This window comes from Agelaius phoeniceus, chromosome 1 (assembly GCF_051311805.1).
Source record: "Agelaius phoeniceus isolate bAgePho1 chromosome 1, bAgePho1.hap1, whole genome shotgun sequence".
NCBI lineage: Eukaryota > Metazoa > Chordata > Aves > Passeriformes > Icteridae > Agelaius > Agelaius phoeniceus.
Window position 1 is genome coordinate 110,085,054 of NC_135265.1, and position 25,511 is coordinate 110,110,564.

Here is a 25,511-nt window from a genome sequence, read left to right on the forward strand (position 1 = left end):
TTCCACTTGTCTCCTGACCATAATTTCATAACCCCCAGTATACTGATATTCTACAGCTTTACATGCCAAACATATTAACATTGGGTTATCTGCTGCTACTGGTTTTCAAATGGTTTTTATGAGGTTTGCAAAGCAGGCACTGTGTATTTTTTACAAATTATCAGCAAGATGACAGAGTAATGCTTTGTGCTCTTAATATCCTGAATTTGCCAAGTATAAACTCTAGTGAGACCCCTCCTCAGCTCATGCTGCAAGGACAACTACTAATTGCATTACAGCACTACAGTGGCACAAAAGCACTGCATTAAAATTTAAAAATTCAATCCCCTTCAGAAATAGACATACTTATCTTCATAAACTGGTTCATGCACAAGAAATGAAGAGTTTTTTATAGAACGTCCTTTTATTTTGCAAAAAATTTATTACTCACTGTTGTACAAAATAAACCTAAAAATACGATGTTAAGATAATTTTGACACAGCTAGGTAGATTGCACATAACCTAGTTGCAGGGAAGAAATCTTCACAATTTTTAAGGCAATTTGAAACAGTAACAACAAGTGAATTATACATTTTGAAATATTCCTTTTATAAGATTTACACAAATGGTACTTGGTATCTGTAAACTTTAATGCTTTATACAAAGTTTCCATTCACATAATTAGAAGATATAATAAAAATAATATTTTTGCAGTTCTTTTTTCTAGTCTTGGTTTTACAGAAAAAGCTGGTTCAACTCAGAATTTTAGTTTTTAAAAGATACAAAGGAGTAGGAGTAATTCCAGATTTCTAGTTTGTTTAAAATTGGAAAAAAAAATTATGTATGTTTTCTGAAATGTAAAAAAAAAAAAAAAATTTAAGGTAAATTAGGCTAGTAAAGTATTATTTTGATTTAAGTAATATATTATTTTAACTCTAGGATGGTAAGTTGACAACCGTCTGCTTAAAACAGCCAACACTGATTCAATTTAAGCTCATACAAATTTAATCTATTCTTTTAGAAAAGTACTACTACTGTATTTCATGAGGAAAGAAACCATACTTGCAGGGTTTTCTCTAGACCACCCTCCAAGTAATTTTCAAAAGAGTGCAGTCATTATTTATCCTAGGTCCTTCTGAACCACAGGATTTTTATATAATTTAAAATACAAACAAACAAAAACACCACTAAACATTAAGAGAGAGAAAGGGAGACATTACTATTACCTTAAAAAGCGTATAGCCAATAACTAAACATAAAATGCAAGACAAAGCAGCAAGAAAATTACTAGGGAACAGATCTTCACCTGAAATGAAGTCAGCATAGCTCCACTGGCATCAGCAGAGAAATTTTGACTCATATCAGTCACAGATCTGACCGTCCATGTACAGTAAATTTTGTTTATGTTAGTGATAAAGATGAGCAGTGTTCGGAAGAGAAGTGTTAGCACACATTTTTTAAAAGAAGCAAGTTTGTAACACCTTGCTTCTCATCTAGTATTTTGCTGCTGATGACTGTCATTCTTGCCACTGGCAGTGTATTTACTTCAGGATGAATTCATTACCACTTTCAAATGATACTCGAAAATATATTTAACATTGGTCTATGAAGTTCTTAACCACAGCTAGTTCTTACCAGAAATATTCTGAAGCCCATTTACAGTGTAAAACATAGTTTTAAAAGTACTATTTTATAATGTTGCTAAGTTTCTATACTGTTATGGGTTTTCACTGACTGTAATTCTTATGGAATGAACTGCAACCACTGGAAGTCAGCAGTGACTGAAATTAAGAGCAGCATGATTCTTGGTTGTTAGCAATTATTCCTATTACAGATCATTAGCTATAGTAAATTTTTTAAAATATCTCTAAGGCGTATGTTTACAGAGCAAATCCTAAAAGCAGACTTATAGCTACAGAAATAAGTAATTGCACAAGTTTCTCACAGGCACTGAGATGTTCTTTTAAGGCACAAGAGAATTCCCAGAGAGAAGAAGACAGATTACTTAACCAGGAGTGCAAATATTAAAAAAAAATACCTAAAACCGGGGAAGCAGAGGTGTAATACCACCTGCTGCTCATGGCAGCATTCAAGTCCCACTACTGTCATCTGCCAAAGGTATTTCAGACTTTTGTGTGTTTGTGTATATATATATATAGTGTATATGTATGCTTAATCTAGTACAGTAACAAATGGGATTCAGATGGTTTCTGCCAGAGACGTGTGTAAACGCTGACCTCTACAACTACCCCAAACTACACTCAAACAAACCAGTTTCTCCCACTCTATTTCTGCATCTCAAAAAAATATATCTCAAAACCACATTATTAACACTGTTCTCAATCCATTTGAGCCTATCTTCTGTCAAGCTCTACTTCCAAAAAGAAACAGTTTAATGAAGTCCACAGCAGGGCAAGTAGAAAAGGCAGTGGTAGCTACACTGGACAAAACTCTCGGCAATGGTCAGAATTTCTGCAATGATACTATGTCAAAACTCACAAGAAACTGAGGTACAAACTTGTGTGAAGTAAACATGAGATTTATATTGCATTCATTTGAAGTATGATAGTTTCCTCTATTGCATGATTATTTTTTTTTGATCTCTTATTTCCTTAAAAGAAAAATACATCCTCGCATACAATGCTGATACCTTATGTGGTGATGCCATAAATCCCTTAGGATAGCAAGTTTGATGGGTGGTAACCCATTAGGAGAAAAATATACTTTTGAATATTATTTTACATATATACAATATATATATATATATATTTAATTTTCAATCAAAATGTAAAGTTTTCTAATATATTCATGAGTATTTTTATGTCCAAAATGAAAAAATATTTGGTATCTCAGCTCATATAAGTTAACAAGGTATTTGATATGCACCAACAACATGATTTGCTTCATTTCTACAAAAATTAAAAGAAAACAAAGAAACAGTGAGTTATAAAGCTTTCCTTCTCCAAAGCCAAATACAATAAAATTTTGAAGCTGGAAAGTTAATTAAAAGAACACTAAGTTTTGCATTGTGAGCAATCACAAAGAATGCAAAATGTAATCTAAGTAGAAACTAGCATTACTATATTAACCTAAAGAAAAGATATTTTGAATCCCTTTGTTCTGACAGAATGTGTCCAGTGTAAGAAAATATAAATTTAAAGCAAGAGTCATTTACACTCTTACCAGTCTATCTTAATTTTGATAAACCTCTACCCCTCTCAATTCCAAAGTACCTAATATCACAAAAGATGACAGCCACTTATTTACAGGTTTTTTTCAGCACTCTGAAAGGCACATTTATCTTTTGATGCATGTTTCTGCTAATGTCCTAAACTTGGGTTCCAACTGATCTAAGAAGTCAAGTGCCTCTTCTTCATGCTGATCACTGCAGCAGCCTACAGAGCCAGCCAAAGATCCTTTTCCTTCATAGTTATATGAAAGGAGATAATCTTCAGAATGCTTCTGTTCTTCATCCTGTCTGCATAGGTGCACCTTCTGGATAGGAACAGAACAGATCTTATCATTTTCTTAAATTGTTATCCTGAACATATTGCAAAAAAAAAAAATTTCTTTTTGATTTACCTTTCATTCAATTATTTTTAATCACAGTGTGTCCTCTAATGGATTCCTACATACAAAAAATGCACATGATTGGTCTATATCATTATGACTACAAAATATAAGTATTTAATAAAGAAATAATTTCTACTAATTACATATGTAACAATAAAAGAGGAAGAACCTGTTTAAATAACCTGTCAAGCAACTAAAATTCACTGAAAATTAAAAGACTGATTTATACATAACTAGTTAGACAAGTAGTGAGAGCTTTTTGATCTCCAAGAAATGGACTACATTTTTAATGCTGTACATTCATTCCTGCTCCATTGCTAATTTAAGTATGAGGTTTAAATTAGCATGAAGTAAGCAGTTAGACTAAAAGCAAACAGACATCCTCAGAAAAATTCACAAAAGCTTCAGTAATTATTCAGAATGAAAAACAGCACACTGCCTATAGCTTAAGCCAAGAGAAGAAAGTAATTTATACTTATGCCTGAAATATGTCAAGGATTACTCCTTGAAAGAGCAATATTCCAAAGGGGATGCAGAGGAGCAAAGGAGAAGAAAAATGAAATGAAACCAAAACCAGAAAGCCACCTTTCTAGCACATTTACATGTCTTCCTTCAAAAGCCTGTACATATTGACCATAGCCTACACTTCAAAGAAAATCAGTTTCAGAATACTTACTTCGCCTAAACGAGGATGTGTGAAATTATGCCACTCTGAGTAGGAGTATCTACAAGTATCCATCATAGTCTGTCCTCCTCCTTCTTTAACTGATCCCAGAGTCTGATGTCCACCTCCCTTGACTGATTCCAAGGTATGCCCTCTTCCTTTTACCATTTCAAATGTTTGCTGCTCTCCTGTTTTTACTCCATACCCTCCTTGATCGCATGTATTTTGTAGAGGAATTATATTGTGATCCTAAACAAACAAAACAAAACAAAAAAAAGCAGTAGTGAGGACATCTTTTTTTCTCCTCATTTCTTTTTCCTTTTTGATTCAAAAAGAAGAAACAGCAATCAGAAACTTTCACAATTGAAATCTGAGAATTCTCTTTCTTGGCACTGTGATATTTTAAACAAAGGGCTATCCTTAATGTCTAAAGATCAGTAAATCTCGGGAAAGGATACTATGACAAGAGAGAAGAGAGGATATCTGCATTTAAATATGATATGATGATATGATATCAAAGAATGGAAGTTTTATCCCAGTGAAATATGTACAATCCATATTTGAGTTTTTAATGGCATTACATTATTCTTCATAGACAACAAGAAATTTGACTCGTGCCACCATAACGATTTCTTGGTTTTCAACACGAAATAATATTTTTAAATTCATCTCCTCTTCTTGAAGAAGACAATGTCAGGGGGTGGAGGATGACAGAAAAGAGGTAGTCTAAAGAGCTAAGTTATTCTGCATGAATGCAGTCCTGGATTGAACTATGTTCATGGTAGACTGAAAGAGGCTTAGATGCAAAAAGCAAGAAAAATTTCATGAACATGGACCTGTTCATGAAGTCAACTGCATTTGAGGTCATTTTTCAGGGGAAGGGCAGAAATTGCACCTGCAATTTACACAGCTATCTGCTAAATATAAAAATCTTTCTCCAAGGAAAAAGAATGTTTTTCCATTAACACATTTTCAACATAGGCAAAATAATAAATTTCAATCTAATGTCAATGTTAAAAATGACTGCAAAGTTATTAAAATGTTCACCTGAAGCTGCCAACCAAATCCTTAAAATCTGAAAGAACTACAAGTAGCCAGCCTAACAACTACAAAGTATGTTTAAATGTATATGGTACTACCACCTCTGCCTAAAGTAACAATTTTCAAATTCTTATTAAATAGCAAAGTACATCTAATGATTCCTTCATTCTTAGCCTATCTCCTTTATCAAAACACTTACTTGCAGGTGGTCCTGTTCTCAAATTACAATGATATGGACATCTCAATTGCAAGTTTCTATGTCGAAACAGACAACTTACCATCACTTCTTCTCCTGGAGCTTCTGTGTTTGAAATGATTAAATTGTGATTGGCACAATCATCAGTCACCTGCCTGTGCATTGCCCCAGCGCCACAGCAGCCACAAATTGTGATCAGGATTACTACGGAAAAGGAAATAATACTATAAATTTTACCTCACAATGGTACCTGCTTATGTTGGATAATGAATTTTAAGGGCCTAAGCATCAAGAATGGTTTAAAAAGAAATTCATTTCCAAAAATGCCCATACTTAAAGCTTTATATATTCACTTTTTTTTCCGAACAGTATAGGGAGTAATCACTGCATTGTTGAATTATTTCATTCTTCTAAAACATTTCCAAAAGAAATGCAAGCATCCTTTATGAAAGCACTGTGACTTACTTAATTTCACAGTAATGAAAAATTTAGTCGAAACCCAGGTGAAAAATCGTGTCTTATGCCTATAATTAGGTTGTACAGGAGATATTTTTCATGTCTGAATATGCAAATGTCAAATTATATCATCAGGCACTAATAGGCAAGCTAAATGTCCTAATACCAGAAACTTCTGCTTCACAGGAAAGGTCAGCAGAATCCTGGAGGACTTCCAGGATTACGCTATAGAACAATTTTATTTAATCTCTTGTATTCATTTTATTTCTCTTAATAATACTACTTTTTGTTGCCAGAAACTCACCCAGAAATGTCTTTGAATAACAGAATCATGATTAACTAACACCTTTTCTAAACGAATGACTAAACCTTTCATTCAGAGAACCATTCTGTCTTCTGCACTTCTCAAATTGTTAGCTTAAAAATAAAGAAGCCCATGAGGGAGAGTTCTGCCTAATTGCCCACTGAAAAATTTCATCTCTGAACATATAAACTTCTGTGAAAATTGGCCAAGAGCCACTTTCAAGCTAATTTAGCTTCTCTAGCATCAGCTGTCAGAGAGATCTGCATCAATGATTCTAGCAGGTTGCCTCCTGATGCTGACAGATGGGAAGAAGACATCCATGACAGCACTGAGCAGAGGATGCACAGGGTAAAACCTATCCACAGTAAAATAAAGGATCTATTTGTAAGTGATGCAGTCAAAAGGCAGTGAAAAAGAGGTAGGTGCCATTTCACACAGTTCCCCTACTGCAGGTTCCCACATCTGAAAATTCATCTTCAGGATATATCCCAAATTTGGGTATCTGCCCCATTGAGATAAAACATGGATCTAGCTAGCCTTCAAAACATGTCCATGTCCCAGTGTTCTAGCTACTTAAGTAAGAACAGCTAGCTGAGGTTCAACTGGAGCAAGACAGTTTTACTATGACCAGAAAAAATGGATAAGAAAGAAAGAAAAAAACCAAAAACCCAGATTCTGAAATACTAGCTACTGCAGCATGTCCTCTGTAGTTTTTATGGGTGTTGGAATAACATGATTGATTGTGGTAAAATAAAACAAACTTCCTTTTGCTTTTCTGTATCACCATCATTGTCTCACTGGTTAATAGCAATATTTTACTCTTCTCAGAATCTGTTGTATTTTGGGCAGCTCCAGTAGCACAACATATATTCAAGGTTTTGGTCTGTTGTGAACTATTCACCCTGTCATTTAATGTTTCTGCACCTCAGATGGGGCATCCCTGGATGTCTGTGTGTGTAAACTGGGGACAGAGATGCTAGAGAAAAAAGCTGCAGAAAGGGACCTGGGGGTCCTGGTTGATGGCAAGTTGAACAGGAGCCAGCAGTGCCCTGGCAGCCAGGAGGACCAAGCATGTCCTGGGGTGCATCAGGCAGAGCATCACAGCCAGGCAAGGGAGGGGATTGTCCTGCTCTGCTCTGGGCTAGAGTGGCCTCACTTGTGTGCAGTTTTGGATGCCACAATATAAGGAAGATTTTAAGCTATTAAAGAGTATCCAAAGGAGGGCCATGAAGATGGTGAAGAACCTTGAGAGGAAGCTGTAGGAGGAGCTGCTGAGGTCATTTGATCTGTTTAGCCTGATGAAGAGAAAACTGAGGGGAGACCTCACTGCAGTTTCAACTTCCTCAGAGGAAGCTCAGGGGCAGACACTGATCTCTTCACTCTCATTACCAGTGACAGGACTCAAGGAAATGGCGTTAAGCTTAGTCTGGGGAGGTTTAAGTTGAATATCAGGAAAAGATTTTTCACCCAGAGGATGGTTGGGCACTGGAACAGGCTCTGGAGGGAAGTGGTCAGAGCATCAAGCCTGAGTTCAGGAAGTGTTTGGACAATGTTCTCAGGCATATGGTGTGATTATTGGTGCCATGTGCAAGGCCAGGATTTGCATGCACTGATCCTGATAGGTCCCTTTCAACTCAGTATATTCAATTGTTCCATGATTACATGGGGTCTTGTAAAATCCCTTGTGAAATCCAGTCTCAGATACCTCAGATTTTAATCCACAACACAACAGAAAATACTCTGGGAAATTGATTCGGCATTCCTAGAAACAGAAATGTTTCTAGAACTCACAAACATTTTTGAAGTCTTTTCGTTGAAGTACTAAATGCAGGTGTTTTTGGCCTCACTTACATGAACATACAGAACATCTCACACACAATATACTTAAACAAATAAACAGAAATCCACACACAGTAGCTCCAGCATGAGAGCAGGAAGCCTGTGATTCTGATATTAACAGAGCAGGTACATTAAGTCAGTGATGATATCTATACAACAGCCAAAATAAAAATGTATGAATCAAGTTTGAATCTGGTTCTCTCAGCTAATTTTATAATTAAATGACTTTTACTTTGTGTTTAAAAAAATGTACTTACGCAGCAATAATAATGATCCTAAGATCATTGCAAGGATGGCCCAGAGACCAAGGGTAACATTTCCACCAGCAAGCTGACGAGTTCTGCCATCGCATTCACTTGGAGTAACACAATCACAGAGATTAACTCTTACTATGTTCTCTCCTATCTTTCCTCCATTATCAATCACACTTACAGGAATTTCATAAATTCCATACGGAATATCACTCTTTGGTGAAAGATACCAAGAATTATCTGTAAAAAAAAAGACAAAACAAGATCTAGGGTCAATGATGCTTGGAACTCAGTTGTCACAAATGTGACCATAATCACAATTTTCCCTGCTGTTACAGCTATACTGCTACCAGATCCACAGTAATTAGTTTCAAGTTAGATTAAATGTGTTGATACAAAACTAGATCTTGAATGGATTTATACATTCAGCACCTTTTAAATATTAGAACTGACAAAGCATACCTTATACAACCCTCTGAAAACATATGATTTGAAATTCTGAAGTTGATTTAGTTCATTTTAGTAAATGACACTACTTGGGCTCACTAGTAAAGATCATCAACTAAACTGACATTTATTAAAAAGGCTTTTGGTAGTGTGATTGGAATTAATTATTAACTTAATTTATACCTGTTCTACTCTTTAGTTATATTGCTCTATTCAGGGAGAATGACTATTTCCAGTGGGAAAAAACCCATTTAATCTGCTGTCCTGTTTAGAGGCAATGATTAATGACCATATTCTTTAAGGGCCAAAAGAAATAATTTGTAAAAAAATGTACAAGACTGGCACTGATGTACATAATGGTTGTTTTATGATGAGCTATATGAAACAATGATGTACATAATGGTTGTTTTATGATGAGCTATATGAAACCATGGGTATCATCCAAAATGCAGCTTTCAATTTGCCTGATATAAAACTTGAAACTCTTAGATGCCTTTGTTTTCAGACTTTTCTTTCTTTTGCCTTTCTTAGTGAGATGGAATGATATCCTTTGCAACCAGTTCATGTCACCATAATAGCAAATGTAAGTGCTGCTCTTGTTGCCATCATCTGGCAACCACCAGGAAACTACCATCACTATAACTTTTTATATCAACAAATTTCAGGAAACAGTGATTCCTTTGCTAATAAATTGTTTATCTACTGCCCAGATCAGCTTTACAAAAAGTGTGCTGGGTAACAACAGCAGTAACATAAAAACTTACAGAACTTTTTTTTTTTTTTGTCAGCTTATAATTAATTTTAGGTAAAGTTTCAGCTTCCCAGTCCTCCATCATAATAACTGACTAAGAAAAGTTCTATTTCTCTCTGGAATACCAGTCATTTCATTCTTAAACTCCTTATGAATTATGAATCTATAGTGCGTTTTCCAGGTGTTAGTGCATTACATCAGATTTTGTTCTCTCCTGATCTTCTTACGTCATGATTTCAGACAGCAGCTGATTTCTCACCCAAGGATGCTTGGGGACAGATTCTTCTTCTTTATGCTCTAAGAGACAGATCTTTCTCCTTGAGTTTGGGATGCCAACAGTGTCGTCACTGGATGATAACTAGAGGGACCACTAGAGATCATCAGCAAGCCCCAAAGTATCTCCACTGACTACACCAATTCCAAGCAGAGATTCATCCAATCTAATCCTGCAGAATACCCAAGCGAGAGACAGCAAAGCCTCCTCTGGCAGCCTGCAGCTGAGTGAGGAGGAGGAGGAGGAGGAGGAAGTTTTCACATACCATCGTGTGGAGTTAGCTTCCACATGGAAGCCAGTCTGCGGTCGTTTATGCGATATTCAAAGGGCGCGCTGTACGGAGCCTCGTCACCATCCTGGGCTGTGAGGCAAATCGGTTTTCTGTCTCTGCACATGATATAGTCTGTTTGAGTGATTCGGGGGAAATTCTTGTTGCCAGGCACGATGCAAACCTGAATTGTTCCCGTGCCGGTTTTACCATCTATGAGATAAAAATAACTCGGTTTAGCGCTTACTTCAAACATTGACACATTAGTTTCTGGTCCAAACTTTCACAATTAAATATCATCAACTGTAATATTCATGTTTAGAAGTAAGCTGGAAAGCAACTGCTGATTTAGCCAGAGAGCGAGGGGGAGTTCTCACAGCTCTTTCTTGGCTGCTTCTCTTTGCTTGGCTGGTTGCAGACACATCAGCAGCTCCCACATCTCCATATTCTGCATGTTCAGACTGTATTTTGCTGAGTGTGTGTGTCTGTGTGGGAACACATACTACTCTAACAGGTAGGAGGGGTAAGAGGAGGAAGAGCTCATAAACCAGGAGTAAAGGATACTATGACAAGCAGAGACAAAAGCAGAAAGTGAAGACTTCCATCCTTCTAACTTCTGGAAAGAGAAAATTAACTACACTTTCCCTAATTTCTGGGAACAAAAACACTAAGGGAACAGAGCACTTCTTTCTGTCCCCTACCCTTTAAGTCACCATGCATTCATCAGTGGCACATACCATGTCACCAAAGTCAACACGCAAGAAATAAATGAACTCTTCCTTCCTATTATAGTTTTTCCAATACACAAATGGTCAATGTTTGTCATATGCATTCCAGTGAAACTACATCATCTACTTTTTAATCCTTTTTCTAGAAATAGTTGACTGCAGATGCCTATATCATGCGTACTACATAGACAATAGAAGTTCTAAACAATTTAAATTTGTATTATTAACATTTGACTTTAAAATGCAAACTTTGTGTTAGAATTGTTTGCTGCAAGTTCAATGACTTCCTTTCAAAAAGTTCTCTCTACTTTCTCTGTTGTCTAGCTCACAACTGCCAGTCCCTATCACTTAAAAAAGAATAGCCAAGAAATAGAAGAAATATACTCCAGAGAAAAATTTCTCAATTTAAAATTACTAAAGGCTTTTAAATGGGGTAGATAACTTCTCAAAACATTGAGATCATGCCTGATTTATAAAGGCTCTCCCTGCTAAATAATATTTCCCTAAGCATTCGACAGAGCTATCACAAAGACAAGACAATGGACCAGGTGTGTCACTGGTCTGAACCACTACAGTTGTGCCCACACTACATTTGCACATAAACATCTGTTACACACCACAGAGACTCCAACAACATTCAGTACTCACTTCTGTCTATTGCAAGGACTGTGACATTGCATTGACCTCGTCTCATTTCTCCTATGTCTCGGTCCAAGACCCTAACAGTTCTGATTTCACCTGATTTGTCATCTATGTTGACCCAATTACACTGGCCAGGTGGTATCCGGTATCTGTGAAGAATAATTTGTCTTGTTAAAGATCCCAAACATATGTATACATACACATATTGAGATATATGTATTCATATACACTGACAGGTGTGCAGGTGCACACACATACATAGAGCCTCAACAACTATTTCCCCCTTCCCGTATCCCACCCATGCTGTATTAAAAAAAAACCTAGTAAAGAAAGCAGTTTCATACCTTATGCCCTCACTATTTCCAGTTTCTGGATCTTGTGCTACGTATCTCCCAATAGCCGTCCCAATATCTTCGCATTCTTTAACGTCTAAGCGCAACAGACAGGGTTTAAACACCGGTCCCTCGTCCACATCCAGGACATGCACGGTAACGGAGCTGGTGCTCTGGGAGAGTTGTTGGGAATGGGGAGCCAGCAGGTAGGGTGCCTCATTGTTGACTCCAATCACCAGGATCCTTTGCTTGGCAGTTTCATAGTCCAGTCCCTGTAACAAAGGTGAGGCGGTGTTTTTCCCTTCAAACCAACACAAAACCTAACATTCTTTTCACCACGCAATTATTACAGCTGAAACTGTACCACATTTACAAAAGAAGCCGTCTTCAAATCAGCCATTGAGACAGAGTAAAAGAACATGATTTTTTTTTTAATGTGAAGTTTTAAGTTAGTCAAAGAAAAAGGCCTAAAAAATACCAAGCAATACCACTGCAAAATTTTGGATAAATATTCTGAAAATTAGTTACTAAAAGAACAGAAAGCAATTAAATGTAGTGGGGGATTTTCTTCTTCTGATTTAGTTAGTCATTATTTTAGCTTACATATATTTGCTTTTCACCAATGGTCAATCACACTTCTCTCTAGAAGCTACATATCCACCTGAGAATTTATGGAGTTGACAGTAAGTAGTAACCATTTATTCTTCAGACACATTCTCCAAAGACATTTTATGGCTTTAATAGAGCAAATATTATCCTAAAGTCATAATATTCTCTAGTCTACTACAGCATTACAATAAATGTAAGAAATTTCTACTGTGTTCATATACCAGGGACAGAGCTTTGGAAAAAGTTCTAATCATTACTAGGAACAAAAAACCCATAATAAATAATATTAATTTAAAAAATGACTAGCATCTCTACCTCTACAATTTACATGTTCAAGTTTTAATACTAATTTTTTCTGCTCCTTAGAAGTTACTTCTTATGGCAGTTATAAAAGATAATGAAAAAGAGGCAAAGGGACCTGCTGAAGGACAGATGCAATGGGCCTTTTACCTCACATCTGTAAAACACTGTTAACAAATAACTAAACTGACACAAATTCTTTTATGTATATGGACTTCCTCCCATGCCAGAAAAGCAAACCTGAAGTCAGTACACTGCAAAATAAAACCTGGAGAGCTTTATGCTGAACAAGGAAGTCTAAGTAACTCCCAGAGAGAACAAGACTGAAGAGTCCCTGCTTTGCCACTCTCTCATTTCTGTTAAAAACCATGAATCATTCCTCAGTTACATCCCTAAGCCTAAACAACTCCAACTGTAGAACCAGGCCAAAGTACCAAGCTCTTCTGAAATGAAAAACCAAATTCTTTGGATTCTGAATACACAAAATTGAGGAAGAGTCTGGAAGGCAAGCTTTGTGTGTTATGTTTTAAAACCAAAACTTGAAAGTCCATAAATTTTCCTAGTCCTTCAATTTTTACTTACCTTAACAACACACAGTATTCCTTCATTTGTGTTTTTGTCTGTTGTAATTTCAAAGGCCTGATCATCATTTCCTCTTATAATTTCATATACTGCTCCTGAGCCAGGTGAACCAGGTTCATCAAGATCAACAACAGAGACTCTCAGTATTTCTACATTCACTCTGTTTTCTTCCACTCGTGTTTCATACTTGGAGTACCCAAAAAAAAAAAAATTTAAATCAGAGAATAGTGTTCCATAAGGCAGGACTGAAGAACATCATATTTAAATAAGACTACTTCAACCTAAGGAGTCAATTTACCAGGTTGATGTAATTATTTATTTTGTTTTCATGCATTAGTGTATTTTCCCCATTCCTCCCTTATACCCTGAGTCAAACAAGAAACCTTTCCTGACAGTACAACTGAAATCTCAACTTCTTCATACACTCAAACTATCACTGACACAATTAATTCTGGAATTCTCCTTACAGGAAAGGTAAATTAGCAGTTTCCCTCAGTTACATCAGCTATAGATTGTAATTTGCATTCATGCAAATTGATCAAGCAACATGATCAAGCTGAGAATTAGAAAAGGCATTGGGGTAAATGTTAAAAAATATATAAATAAACAAACAATAACTTGCAAAAATCCAAAATGGATTAAATACATCTCTACTTTGATGGCAAAAGATAAAAGGATTTTTTGTATTTTTGTGTTATTCTGTACAAGCTGAAGAAGAGCAGATAAGAGTATTCTCAATATTACTGATGATATTCTACAGCAGTGAACAGAAAGGGTAAATTACATGTATTCCTTATGAATAATGAATACTTTTTTCATGTATTTCATATTACAAAATCTCCTGTGGTATTTGAGATGTATACACAGCTGTTGAGACATACTCTTAGCCCTGAATCATACTCATGGCTGGAATAAGCAAAAACATTTATATTGGCATTAACTATCTCAGAGCATTAGACTTCATATTTGAGGGACTGTCCATCAGGAAATCAGAAAGGGGATGAAAATACCATTTTTTTAACCTTTATACAGACATTTTACTTATGCAGACTTACTTGTAACTGTTTAAAAGTTGGTGCATTGTCATTCGTATCCTCGATTTTGATGACAACTGTTCCTGTAGTGCACAAACCAAAAGGCTGACCTGCCATATCTCTCACTTCAACTAACAAAGTGTAACTGGGTACAAGCTAAAAAGAAGAATAAAAGCATACAGAAGTTTGTCATACTCACTTTTTTTTAACTGCATAGTAACACATGAGTAGAACTAGATATTTCATTCCTGTTCCATAACTCTGCTCTAAATTCAGCGCTTTCCAATAGAATGAGACAATTGGCTTTGGGGCTTTTTACCCCATAGCTCCAAAGGAAAAGGAGTAAAATAATTTTCAGTGGCTAAGCAGTACTGAGTTCAGCCAGCATCTGTTAGTAACATGCATGCCATATCCTGTATCAAATAAAGCTTCTCACAAAGCTTCTCAGTGTTATTTTCCAGAACCTGAAGTTTTGGAAGATACACATGACACAATTTCATCTGCTATTTCTCTCCCCTTTGGAGCAACAGAGTATTCTCTCAGGCTGTCAACAGGTGAAGTGTTTCAATGCATGTCTCTTATTTCACTGAGGATGAAGAAAACTGTGCTGCAACCAGCCTCTGTCTGGGCAATACAGGTTAAGATGATGCCTGTCATGTGGCAAGGTCTGGCACTGAAGTAGTCAGCATCCTTATCAGTTCCAAGGGGCTCCCCAATAGGAAGCAGCCCACTTAAATCCCTAACTTGAACCAGAACAGCAGAAAGCTTTTTTTAATGTAAACAACCAAGGAAAGGGGGACCATGGGAAAAAAATGAGCGGGGACAGGGGAAGGAACACATAACAGTACAGATGGATTAGGCACAAAAAGAGAAAGTTTGTAAATCAAGACAATAACTCTAGTTCTGAATGCCTGGAGGTAGCACTGGGTTTCTCTGGTGCAGAAATGAAATCTCCTGCTCTACTTCATAAGTTTATCTTTTAAAGATAGGCAGTGGACTAGTTTTTCAATCTCTCCTTCCTTCAAGTAGTCACTGTGGCAGCTTCCTTAGTAAGTCACAGTGATGCTCACAATCACTGCAATTTTCTCCAGCTAAAAAAGCTAAGCACTGTAACTGCAACGCAAAGTTTTGCAACATGATGTTTTGCGTGGATTTTCAGCCATGAAACAACACAAGTATGCCATATTATAATTCCATTTATCTTCAGAAAAGTTGTGCCTGCTGCAATGTCTCCTAAAATGATTGTCCTATGCTAGAATTATTTTGAATTACATGCACATGTCATTTTCTTCCTAGTGTAAACTATCTCAAATGACATTATGTTTCTAAAAAGAAATCCTGTATCTTATTTGCTTGAAAGTTAGCTGATAAAAATAAATGGCTGGCACATTATTTTAAGAAATGGTATGTTACTGTTTAGGTTTCAACTATTGGAGATATTTCTGGTTAATATAGGACAACTGACTACTTCCAGAGAAACCGGTTCATCTTCTCTGTGAAGAAGCAAGAAGCACCACAAATTGAGCTTCATTAGGAGGAAACAGTGGCTCATGGGATTCCTGAACACAGAAAGTGTTCAGTAAAAAAGTGAAAAATCCATAGTTGACCAGCTGAACAGTAAGAAGTTCTCTGCCAAGGTTAGCTAGAATGTGGTAATCTATGCAGAAACTCTCTGGATTAATTGCAGGTTTCTGAAAAGCTTCAGAAGAAGCCTTAGAGACATTAACAAAAAAATGAGAAAGAAGCAGTCTGTTGATCCCCATGCCAGCATTTCATAGAGTCATAGAAAACCTTGGATTGGAAGGGATTCTAAAAACCATCTAGTTCTAAACTGCCCATGCCATGGGATTTCACCCCATGAACTTCCACTCCCTAAATCAGTTTGCTCAGGGCATGGTACAACCTGGCCCTGAACATTTCCAGGACTGAGGCATCCACAACCTCTCTGGACAACCTGCTCTAGTGCCTCACTACCTCTGAGTAAAGAATTTCTTCTCAACATCTAACCTAAATATCACCTCTTTTAGTTTAAAACCACTTCCCATTGCCCTATCACTATCTGCCCATGTAAAAAAAAAACAAAAGTCACTTTACTTTTTTATCAGCCCCATTTAACAACTAAAAGGCTGTATTGAGTCTTCTCTTCTCTAGGCTGAACAACTCCAACTCTCTCAGCCTGTCTTCATAGAAGAGGTGCTCCACTCACAATCACACAAAGATGTGATTTGAACTTCTTCACATCCTTCCTCTGGACCTGCTCTAACAGGACCATGTCCTTCCTGCACTGAGGAGCCCAGAGCTGGATGCAGCCCTGCAGGCAGGGTCTCACAATGGCAGAGCAGAGCAGTGTTAAGCTATCTGTGTGCACTAAATGACAGCTGAGAATGCTTCAGGAAAGATCACCTCTCTGTCCAGCTGTGGCAGCAATACAGAGATGACACCGGTGTCCCCATGTAAAGAAAATGCAGGGGTAATTGGTGGGGTTTGTGACACAATGCGGTATTTCAACGTGGTATGCAGAGTGTAAGGCTCATCTCTGTCCTCTGCAATCACTTTCCCAACAACAACACCTGTGAACACAATACAGCAATTTTTAGTTTCAGAAAAATCTGCAAATAGTAAAAAAATTATTTTTTTAAAAAAGGTATTTCTGTTTTAAACATGTGAAAAGAGCTACTTGAACATTTATTGCTGCTCTTTGCAAATTCAGTTTTTGCTGTAATGTAATACTCCCCAGGAAATCCCACTGAAACGTCTTAGAAGGCAGGATCACACCTAGTCATACTGGTATGTAACAAAGCTGAGTAGTGGCAAGTGTGTTCAGTGATTTAAAACAATTCTTACCAGGTCTGGAATTTTCAGGGACACAAAATTCAAAAACATCTTGTGTAAAATATGGAGCATTATCATTGTCGTCCTCTATCCTGATTGTATGCACAAGTGGTACTTCTGGTGAGTAACCATCTGGAGTGGTTGCAAAGCAGATGATCTGGAAGAAAAATTCAGTGCTTAAGCAACATGCAGAACTTTTAGTTCAATGGAGGAGTCCATAAAACAAAATTAAACACAGCATGCAAAGCACATCCTTCTCAAGACCAGGCTCTTCAGGCACATGGAAGGGGATGTTACTGCTATCTTAGGAGTGAAAGCAGAACAAAACCTCTGAATGCTTTCCAATCTTTCCCCCTTCCATTCCTCACACACTCTTAAGTACTTTAATCACTTTCTCCCTGACCCCTCCTCCAACTCTATCACTTTTTTCTCAAGTTTCCTGAACACTCTTTTTTCAGGTGTTCACAAGGCACCTCAGCTATCAAAATGTAGATGTATATATTGTTATTTAGAACAAAACAAGAACGAGAGCAAAATTATTTGCCCTATTATAACATAACCTAATAAAATGCAGCAATAGGTACTGAAAATTATGTTTTAGAAGCTGTTTCTACTAATTGCCTTCTTACACTTCTCAGCCAGTAGAGAGAGCAATGTACCTTGTTAAAAGATTGAACAGCTTGAGAGACTCAGAAAACCATAGTCATCTAGAGTTTACCATTATTTCTGTTTTCTGTAGATCTTTTCAACCTTCCCTAAAAAATTCGTCCTAGAAGCGATGCAAATCCAATAGCTCACTATATTTATGCTGCAATTAGAGATTAAGCAGTGAAAAGCAAAACTACTCTCAAGATCTAGATGGCCAGCTATTTATTTATTTGCTACTGATTTTATCTCTTCAACACCAAGGATATTACTCAGAATAGACAGGTGATTTCAGATCTTGTTTGCTATCATTTCCCCTGCAACCCAACTGTCAAATATACGCATGAGAGATTTAAAATAATATATATATATATTTAATTATATTTAGACAACATAGGCCTGTACCTGAAAACTTGGATACTGTTCACGGTCTACCGCACGAGTAGCAAAGATATTTCCAGTTTCTCTTTCTATGTAAAACAAACCCTTTGGATCTTGATCAATTCCTGGTCCACTTGCAGAATAATAAATAGTGTAGTTCTGAGCTGTGTCTGACTGGACCTATAAGAAGACATTTTTAAGCCCAAGGAAAAACAGCAACAGCATCTCAATACATTTCCACCTTTTCATGATCATATTTAGCACAAACAAAAACTCCTAAAACAAAAAAACCAAACTTGATTTACTGTTCACAGAACAGTGACATGTGACTGCCCTCCTTTATAATTTGTGTACATGTGAAGGGGAGTTAATTCAACTCATAAATAATTAGAATTATCAAATTAAAGAGATGACTTTATAAGGGAAAAAAATTTTGAAATCCAATCTCTAGAATATCTCACACAAGGCATATGCAGATACAGATGGCTTATTTCTGGACCTGTTCAAGAGACTTTAGTTTTAGTGCATTCACTGAGATTGTGGTTTGCACCTGAAGAAGAAAAAGTGAAGGAAGGCAAGAAGGAATAAAGACCACATAAAGTACAGTTCAGAGATATGCCAATTCAGATAGCATCTGCATCTCATTACAAGCACCAAGGAGGCAACATTAGACTTATCTACTTATAAACACTCTTCTCCCAAAATACTTTCCTTATTTGCTGAAAGCCAGAAGTTAGGAGGGTAAGATTAGTAGAAGAATGATTGCTCTGCACAGACTCTGTTATTACACTTGTCTCTACACATCTGCTACCAGCTAGTCTGTAATCTAGTGAAGGCTAGATGGATCTATGATAACTTTAGTTCTTGCATTTCTCTTTCACGCCTACTTGTTTTCTCCCATTAACTACTTTTCTGAATAACACAGGCCATACTCAGCCTTCAAGGGTTGAAGGCTACACCTCGAGCTCCAGAAAGGATATAGACAAGCAGGCAAAATTTACCCCAGTCTGTGTTTACAAAATCCTTTTCTCAGCAATGTTTAGTGGATGGTTATTTGCTGTTGCTTTTCTTTCAATTACACACACTGATTTCCAGGCCAAAGAGCTCTCTTTGATAGTATGTCTCCCTTCTTTTTTCAACTTTTGCACAATGCCATTTCACTCCAACAACTAAGATCACAAGTTACTTCAGGTACAAGATCACGAGATATACAATGAACAGGACAGAACAAGACAGAGGAATAATAGCAGGAATGTCATTGGTAGATAATACAAGACAGCTCATCTTCTTTATCATAAAATTCACATTAAAAACTAGCATGGGTTTATATAATATATTATATTATTAATTTATAATTAAGGTTTATATAAAATGTACCTGCTGTATTTGCAGTGGGAAAGGTCCCAGTGAGTTCTCTATCATGACAGATGGAATAGGGCCCCACCTTCTTTTGGTTCTCTTCAGAACTGTATCCCTAGCATGCCTGGTATTTGGTGTCTGGGTCAAGAAGACAGAAAGACAGATGAGAATACATCCATATATTCCTAACTGCATATATTTTTGCTTAACTGCCATCCTGCATTTCCATCTTTTTCTCCCCATTCCAGTCTTCCGACTGACAATTTGTTTTTCCAAGGTCTTCATTTCTGATTATATCTGTGATAATATTCCAAGCTTTTTCATTCCTTGTGATACTTTGCATGAATAAGATCTGCTTTAATTCCTCAAACATGGCTTTTAAGATTCTTGACATTCCTGATTATGCTACTTGCTAGCATCTCCCATTTGAGAAAGGAAATCTGCTGACTAAAGCAACACTGTAATCAAAAATTGCTAAATAAAAATACACACTACACCAGTATTTTGCCTGATTATTTGAATTCTAAAACTTGACTACAGATACTTAGTATAAAGCTGTATTCTGTGAAAAAGTATTTCAAATAAGTAAGATATCTTGAAATTAGAACCTAACCTTTTTTTCTTCTTCCACCAAGTCAACGTGTATTTTCTTTTCAACTTGTTCTTGAATGTCCTTAAGTAATATGGTAAAAGTCTTTTTCTCAGCAGACAAAGAGAGAGCAGATGTTGTATACACAGAACCATCCTCTAGAACCTTGAAGTTCTCATCACTGGAACTGATAAAGTCTGCAGACTGAAGGCATTCTTTCAAATCAACTGTAAAAAAATATTCAAACAATAACTCAAACAGCAAAAAACAATATCCCTCATAAAACAAACCAAAAACCCCAAGTAAAAATTGTATTTACTGACAGATAGAGTCTTCAACAGTTTGTCACTCAGTATTTAAGCAACACCAATACTGCTTTTAAAACCCACTTATGCACTCAAATTTGATGCTTTCGTTAATTTCCACTCTTGTATTCATTAGTGCTTCCTAAACGACATGGGTGCTATATGGATATCACTCAACCAAACACTATTACACTGGTAAAATTATTGAAGCATCAGAGATGAAATTATGTACATTTATATACAAAAATCATTGCAGACATGCCCATTATTGGAGCAGTAGCTATTACATTTGCCTCGAGCTCCATGCCCTACAATATCGGAGAAGACGATTAATTAATGCAAATGCCCAATGGAGATGTTACATCTTGGAAGTTTTGCCCTCAGGAGGAAAGCACTGACTGGTACTACGTGATTTAATACTCTTGGGAGGACAAAGGCCTTTAAATTATGAGGCAGACAGATGGGAGAGATAAAGACTAACTAGAACAAACAATTAGCAATTTTTTAATATGCATGTGATAGAATCCCATACAGGTAATTTCAGCATACTTCCCAGGTATTTTTCATTGTATTTGCTGTAACTTGTGGCTAAAATAGATTTTTTGACTTCAATAAACTCGGTTCACCAGCAAGTAGTTTAGTACTACACCTGGAGAAAAAGCAAAATCAGCCCTAAAAGAGGATGTTTTGGCACCCTGAAAAGGATGAAAGTCAGAGACTCAAACTCCAAACAAATAATCATTGCAGAGCACAAGAGGTGTGTCATGGTCTCAAAACCAAAACTTTTCAATACTCTTTTAATGGTATCATAGTGGGTGGGACACTGCTGTATGAAAGGTGATTGCAAAATTCATGAAGATTCAGAATTACATCCTGCATACGTAACTGACATTTTCAATAAACTAAAATTCCACTTTCAAAACTGCAAAAACAGATGGGAACCATAATTTAAAATGCTATGTGATTTCTTCTTCCTCTTAAGTCTGTCCTTTAAAAGCACAAATAAAGATTTCCTAGACTTTCTATGGTACTGCAGCAGTGACTCCTATCCTTTTTTCATCTGTAGAGTGCAAACAGAGTATTGAAAAGAATATCACTGCCTCACTTAAATGTGCCTTACACTGCTGCCTATTACAGCACTGCATTTCCAAAAATACCAGACTGGAGATATTGTTTCTGATGGTTATATGAGTCAACCCATTAGTTATAGTTTTGTGGGGTTTTTTCTTTAAAATCTCTGGTATAAGATAAGAAGAACCCTTATGATAAGCAGGAAAATCCTGACTAATTTCACTGTCAAGGTATGGTCCTTTTATAAATTCAAAGTATTTCTCCATAAATGCTTAAGTAATGTCTTTTGAGCTATAATGGTTTTGTTAAAAGTTTTGGGGGGAAAAATATTTAGAGTTCCGTGTTATGCAAGTTCTTCCAAAGCACTGCAATAACATGAAGTTCTATTTTTATATAAATGAAGTTTATTTACATAGAGAAATGTTAAAGTCTATGAAAACTCACACAGCTGTAGCAGCTTTCTTTGTTTTAAAATTTAAATGTAAGATCAAGGAATTTTCACTATAAAGCTAGATTTTCTGAGCAATTGTGATGAACTACCAATTCACTTTATTTGTTCTTTCTACAGAAATATGGGTTAGGACTGCAGACTTGGAGCACACTTCTCTGTTGTCACAGGACCCACCAAGGGCACCCCTGCATTCTCAAATTCAGTCTCAGGTAGCACAGAATCCTTCAGCACCTCCTATGCCACACCTTTCAGTGCTGCCTTTGAAAGACTGGTCTGAAAAGAAAATAGGAGTGGGATGTTTTCTGGTCTCCTCTATTCCTCCCAGTCACCTGCAAGGTGACCTGAACTGAGGCAGACTGTCCAGTCAGACAGGAGCACTCTCCCAACAGAATGTGCATGCAGGACACCTCTGCATCACATCCCCTCGTGTGCTCTGAATGCCCCAGCACTGCTGAGCAGTCACATCCGTGTTTCACACAGAAGCAGCCTCTTGGTGCCTGGTTAAGCAGGTTTTGTCTTCTTTTTTTTAATCATTTCCTTTGTCCAAATGACTTATTCTCTTCTTCATATGACCGTGGGTTATGGGTGCAGTTTGGAATATCAAGCATTTATTTAAATAGTAAGCCTTAAACTCCAAATTTTGAAAATATTAAATTCTGCCATTTTAGTTTTAAATTAAATCCTGTAATCTGACAATAGCTCTTTATGCAAAAGGTGAAGGGATGCATGGAGCTGGTGTTCAAATCCGTAACAAACACAGGGCGTATCCTTCATAAAAAGCTGATCCAGCTGTTTAGCTGGCTCTCCAGTCATCCATTCATTCCATTAAAAAAAAAGTCTCCTCCACTGTTAACAGCATCTCCAGCAAAGGTGCAATGCTATGTTGTTAAACTGGGAATTTCATAGTTTCTCTCACCTCTGCCAACTAACTTGTCAGCTTCTAGTTCAGAAGGAACATGAAAAATTACTTTCTTGCAAGCTTCACAGCACAAACTCAGCACCTAGAAAACAAATGAAGAAATCAAGAAAAAAAACCCGCATAATTACATGGTATTTTGAACTAGACACTGATGCTGACTTTGGTTGGTTTGTTTGTTTGTTATGACAAGCAAGTGAAACAGCACTGAGAGAACTCCTCCCTAAAAATTCAGGTACTGTGCAGCACAGTATACAAAGTTTCAAACTGGAAACAAGATCTGACTACTGCTCCTGTATATGTCCAAGAGTCGTGTTTAGTTTTGTTGGTTTTTTTTTTCCTAAAATCACTGGCATTAACAGCAAGATTTCCCTTTGACTAGAGGATTTTGCCTACACTCCTACTTCAGTAGAGATATGATAAAATACAACTTCACTGTGCACTCCCTCTAACAGCATTCCTGGCCAATTTAGATCCCAGGTCTCTAATATTAGGGTTTAATGCACGAACACTCAGTTTATGAGAATTGTGGCGATGCTGAACATTAAAGGGGCAAGTGTCTCATTAAAACCACATGACGACACTTGCACTTATAAATCACTTTGCATCTTAAAAGTGCATTCTCAACAAACTAATTAAACGTAGCTTCAGCAATTAGATATGACACAAATAAAATGTCGTGCATCACAGCAGTCCACTCCCATATAACCAGTTACAAAATAGGGTCCTCCTAAAATTCAAATGAGTAGTAGATAACCAGACCTTTTTCTAAAAAGAATTACATAGAGGTACAAAGATTTTTCTCAGCACAAGTGAGTGAATCCTGATCTCAGATTACATGTATGTGTTTTTGCCTAGTTTCTATCTCTAGGTTTAAAATTGTAATCCAAAAATCACACAGACAATTAAACAAAGACATAGAAAAATGTAAACAAATCTATCCACCCTTTTATGTGCATTTACTCTTTCAGGATGAAAGTCTAGCAAAAAAGGAAAAGCATTTTTATTTTGCACATACCTTTAGGATTAAAGGTATAACGAAGTAAATAGCTAATGGAAATCCTGATAATTACTTCTGATGCTTATTAAGAAAATATTTAAATAAAAATACTTTAAACTCTGAAAGGCATTAGGACCCTTTAGAAAAAAAATGCTGTGTCTGCATCATAAAAGCTCTTCATATAGTTCCTTATTTATATACGTAGATATAAAAATTGCATATATACAAATAATTTAAACATCCCTGCTTATGTATTAGTAGGCTTTCCTTATTAACAGACAATAAAGAACTCTCTCCTGAAAGTCATTGCACTAATTTTTTAAGTTATTGAAATCACAACATATTTTTACACTGTTCTTGAAATATTTTAAGAGTCAATGTGACATCTAATTTTAAAATAGTAATGCCAAGCCCAGTCTGATGTCAGCAAAAAAAGCTATTGAGGAGTTAAACAAAAGTAAGTGGTAGTTATTCATGGACATCAAGGCATAAGGAAACATCAGGTAAAAAAAAGTTGCAATGTCCTTTCACTTTACACAAAGAAGACACCTCAGGATTTTTTCCTTTGAGTGTTGTTTGGTTTTTTCTGCTTGACAGAAGATTTTTTTCCTTTTTTAAATTAGATATATGAATAAAGGTGCCTGCATTTCTTTCAGTTTTACTTTAATATCCTGGCAAAGGCAGGCACACAGTGTCTGAAATAGTAACATTATCATTAAAATGTGCATATATAATTAATATTAAAATAATAAATTCAGTGCTTCAACACTACCAAGTATTTTTCTTTCACAGGCTCAACCAACCATCTGCCCTCTTTTTGTGAATGCAATGTTAATGCAGAGGAAAGGGGCTAGGAAACAATAGAAAAATCACTTTTACTCATCTACTATAAATTTTAAAAAATAAAAACGTGAGAGAGAACTAGCCTGCTCTGCCTGCCAAAGGCCTTTCTGGAGCTGATAATTATGTACAAATACAATAAATTGAATGTAAAGAAAATCGCTGAAAAGTGTTTCATGCACAACTCTTTTAGGGCAGCTCAACACGCTCCACAATCCGTGGCACAATCCTTCCCACGGAAAAAGGAGAACCAGGTGGGGAGAGGCAGAGTGGGAGATTTAAATAAAATCAACTGCGGTATTTTTTTTCCTATGAATATCCAACAGCAGCATCAGCGACCCGAGCGTGTGCCCGTCGCGTAACCTCGCGGGAGGCTCCAAAAGCCTTTACCCGACCACCTGTCCCAAGGCGAGCAGCGCATCCCGCTGGATTCCTGCCCGCGCCCAAGCCCCCCGCGGCCGCGCAGCCTCCGCGCTGCTCTGCGCCCCTCGCAAGGGCCCCGACGAGAAGAAACCCGACCTGGAGTCAAGAGCCAGGCAGAGATCACCGCTCGGATGCCTCCCCTGTGCGCTGCGCACCCGCGGTGCAGCAAGAACAGCGCGGAGGAAAGGCGCGGCCAGGTGCGCTCCGCTGCGCTCCCCTCGGCCCCGGCGCCCACCCACTCATCCCACTCATCCCAGCGATCCCGCTCGCTCCCTCCCTCACTCACCAGGAGGCCGAGGACCAGGCGGGGGGCTGCGGGGGCCATGGTGCGCGGGGCTGGGCGGGAAGGGGGGAGCCGCCGCCGTCGGTGCTGCCACGGCGGGCGAGGGAGCGAGTGCGAAGTGGCGGCGGAGGTGGCGGCGCGACTCC

At 37.2% G+C, this 25,511-nt stretch overlaps 1 protein-coding gene across 1 annotated transcript; it reads right to left on the bottom strand.

Annotated features, from left to right (window-relative positions):
- Positions 1-401: 401 nt before the first annotated feature.
- Positions 402-22,898, bottom strand: LOC129125629 (desmocollin-1-like). The gene is made up of 15 exons (XM_054641123.2): positions 22,820-22,898; positions 20,101-20,303; positions 19,506-19,625; positions 18,153-18,308; positions 17,115-17,259; positions 16,674-16,840; positions 14,292-14,426; positions 13,237-13,422; positions 11,758-12,017; positions 11,420-11,562; positions 10,041-10,256; positions 8,310-8,543; positions 5,536-5,657; positions 4,229-4,465; positions 402-3,474 (listed from the first exon to the last, which is right to left on the bottom strand). The coding sequence occupies exons 3-15, from the start codon at positions 19,548-19,550 to the stop codon at positions 3,277-3,279; spliced, it is 2,244 nt and encodes a 747-aa protein (XP_054497098.2). The 5' UTR covers positions 19,551-19,625; positions 20,101-20,303; positions 22,820-22,898; the 3' UTR covers positions 402-3,276.
- Positions 22,899-25,511: the final 2,613 nt, after the last annotated feature.

Excerpts from the sequence above, each read along its gene's own strand:
- LOC129125629 (XM_054641123.2), bottom strand. The coding sequence starts at position 19,550 with ATGATAGAGAACTCACTGGGACCTTTCCCACTGCAAATACAGCAG. Across the intron at positions 8,544-10,040 it reads GAAGCTAACTCCACACGATG|ATAATTCTTGGTATCTTTCA; the intron begins GTATGTGAAAAC and ends TTTTTTTTACAG. Across the intron at positions 3,475-4,228 it reads CACATCCTCGTTTAGGCGAA|AAGGTGCACCTATGCAGACA; the intron begins GTAAGTATTCTG and ends GTTCCTATCCAG.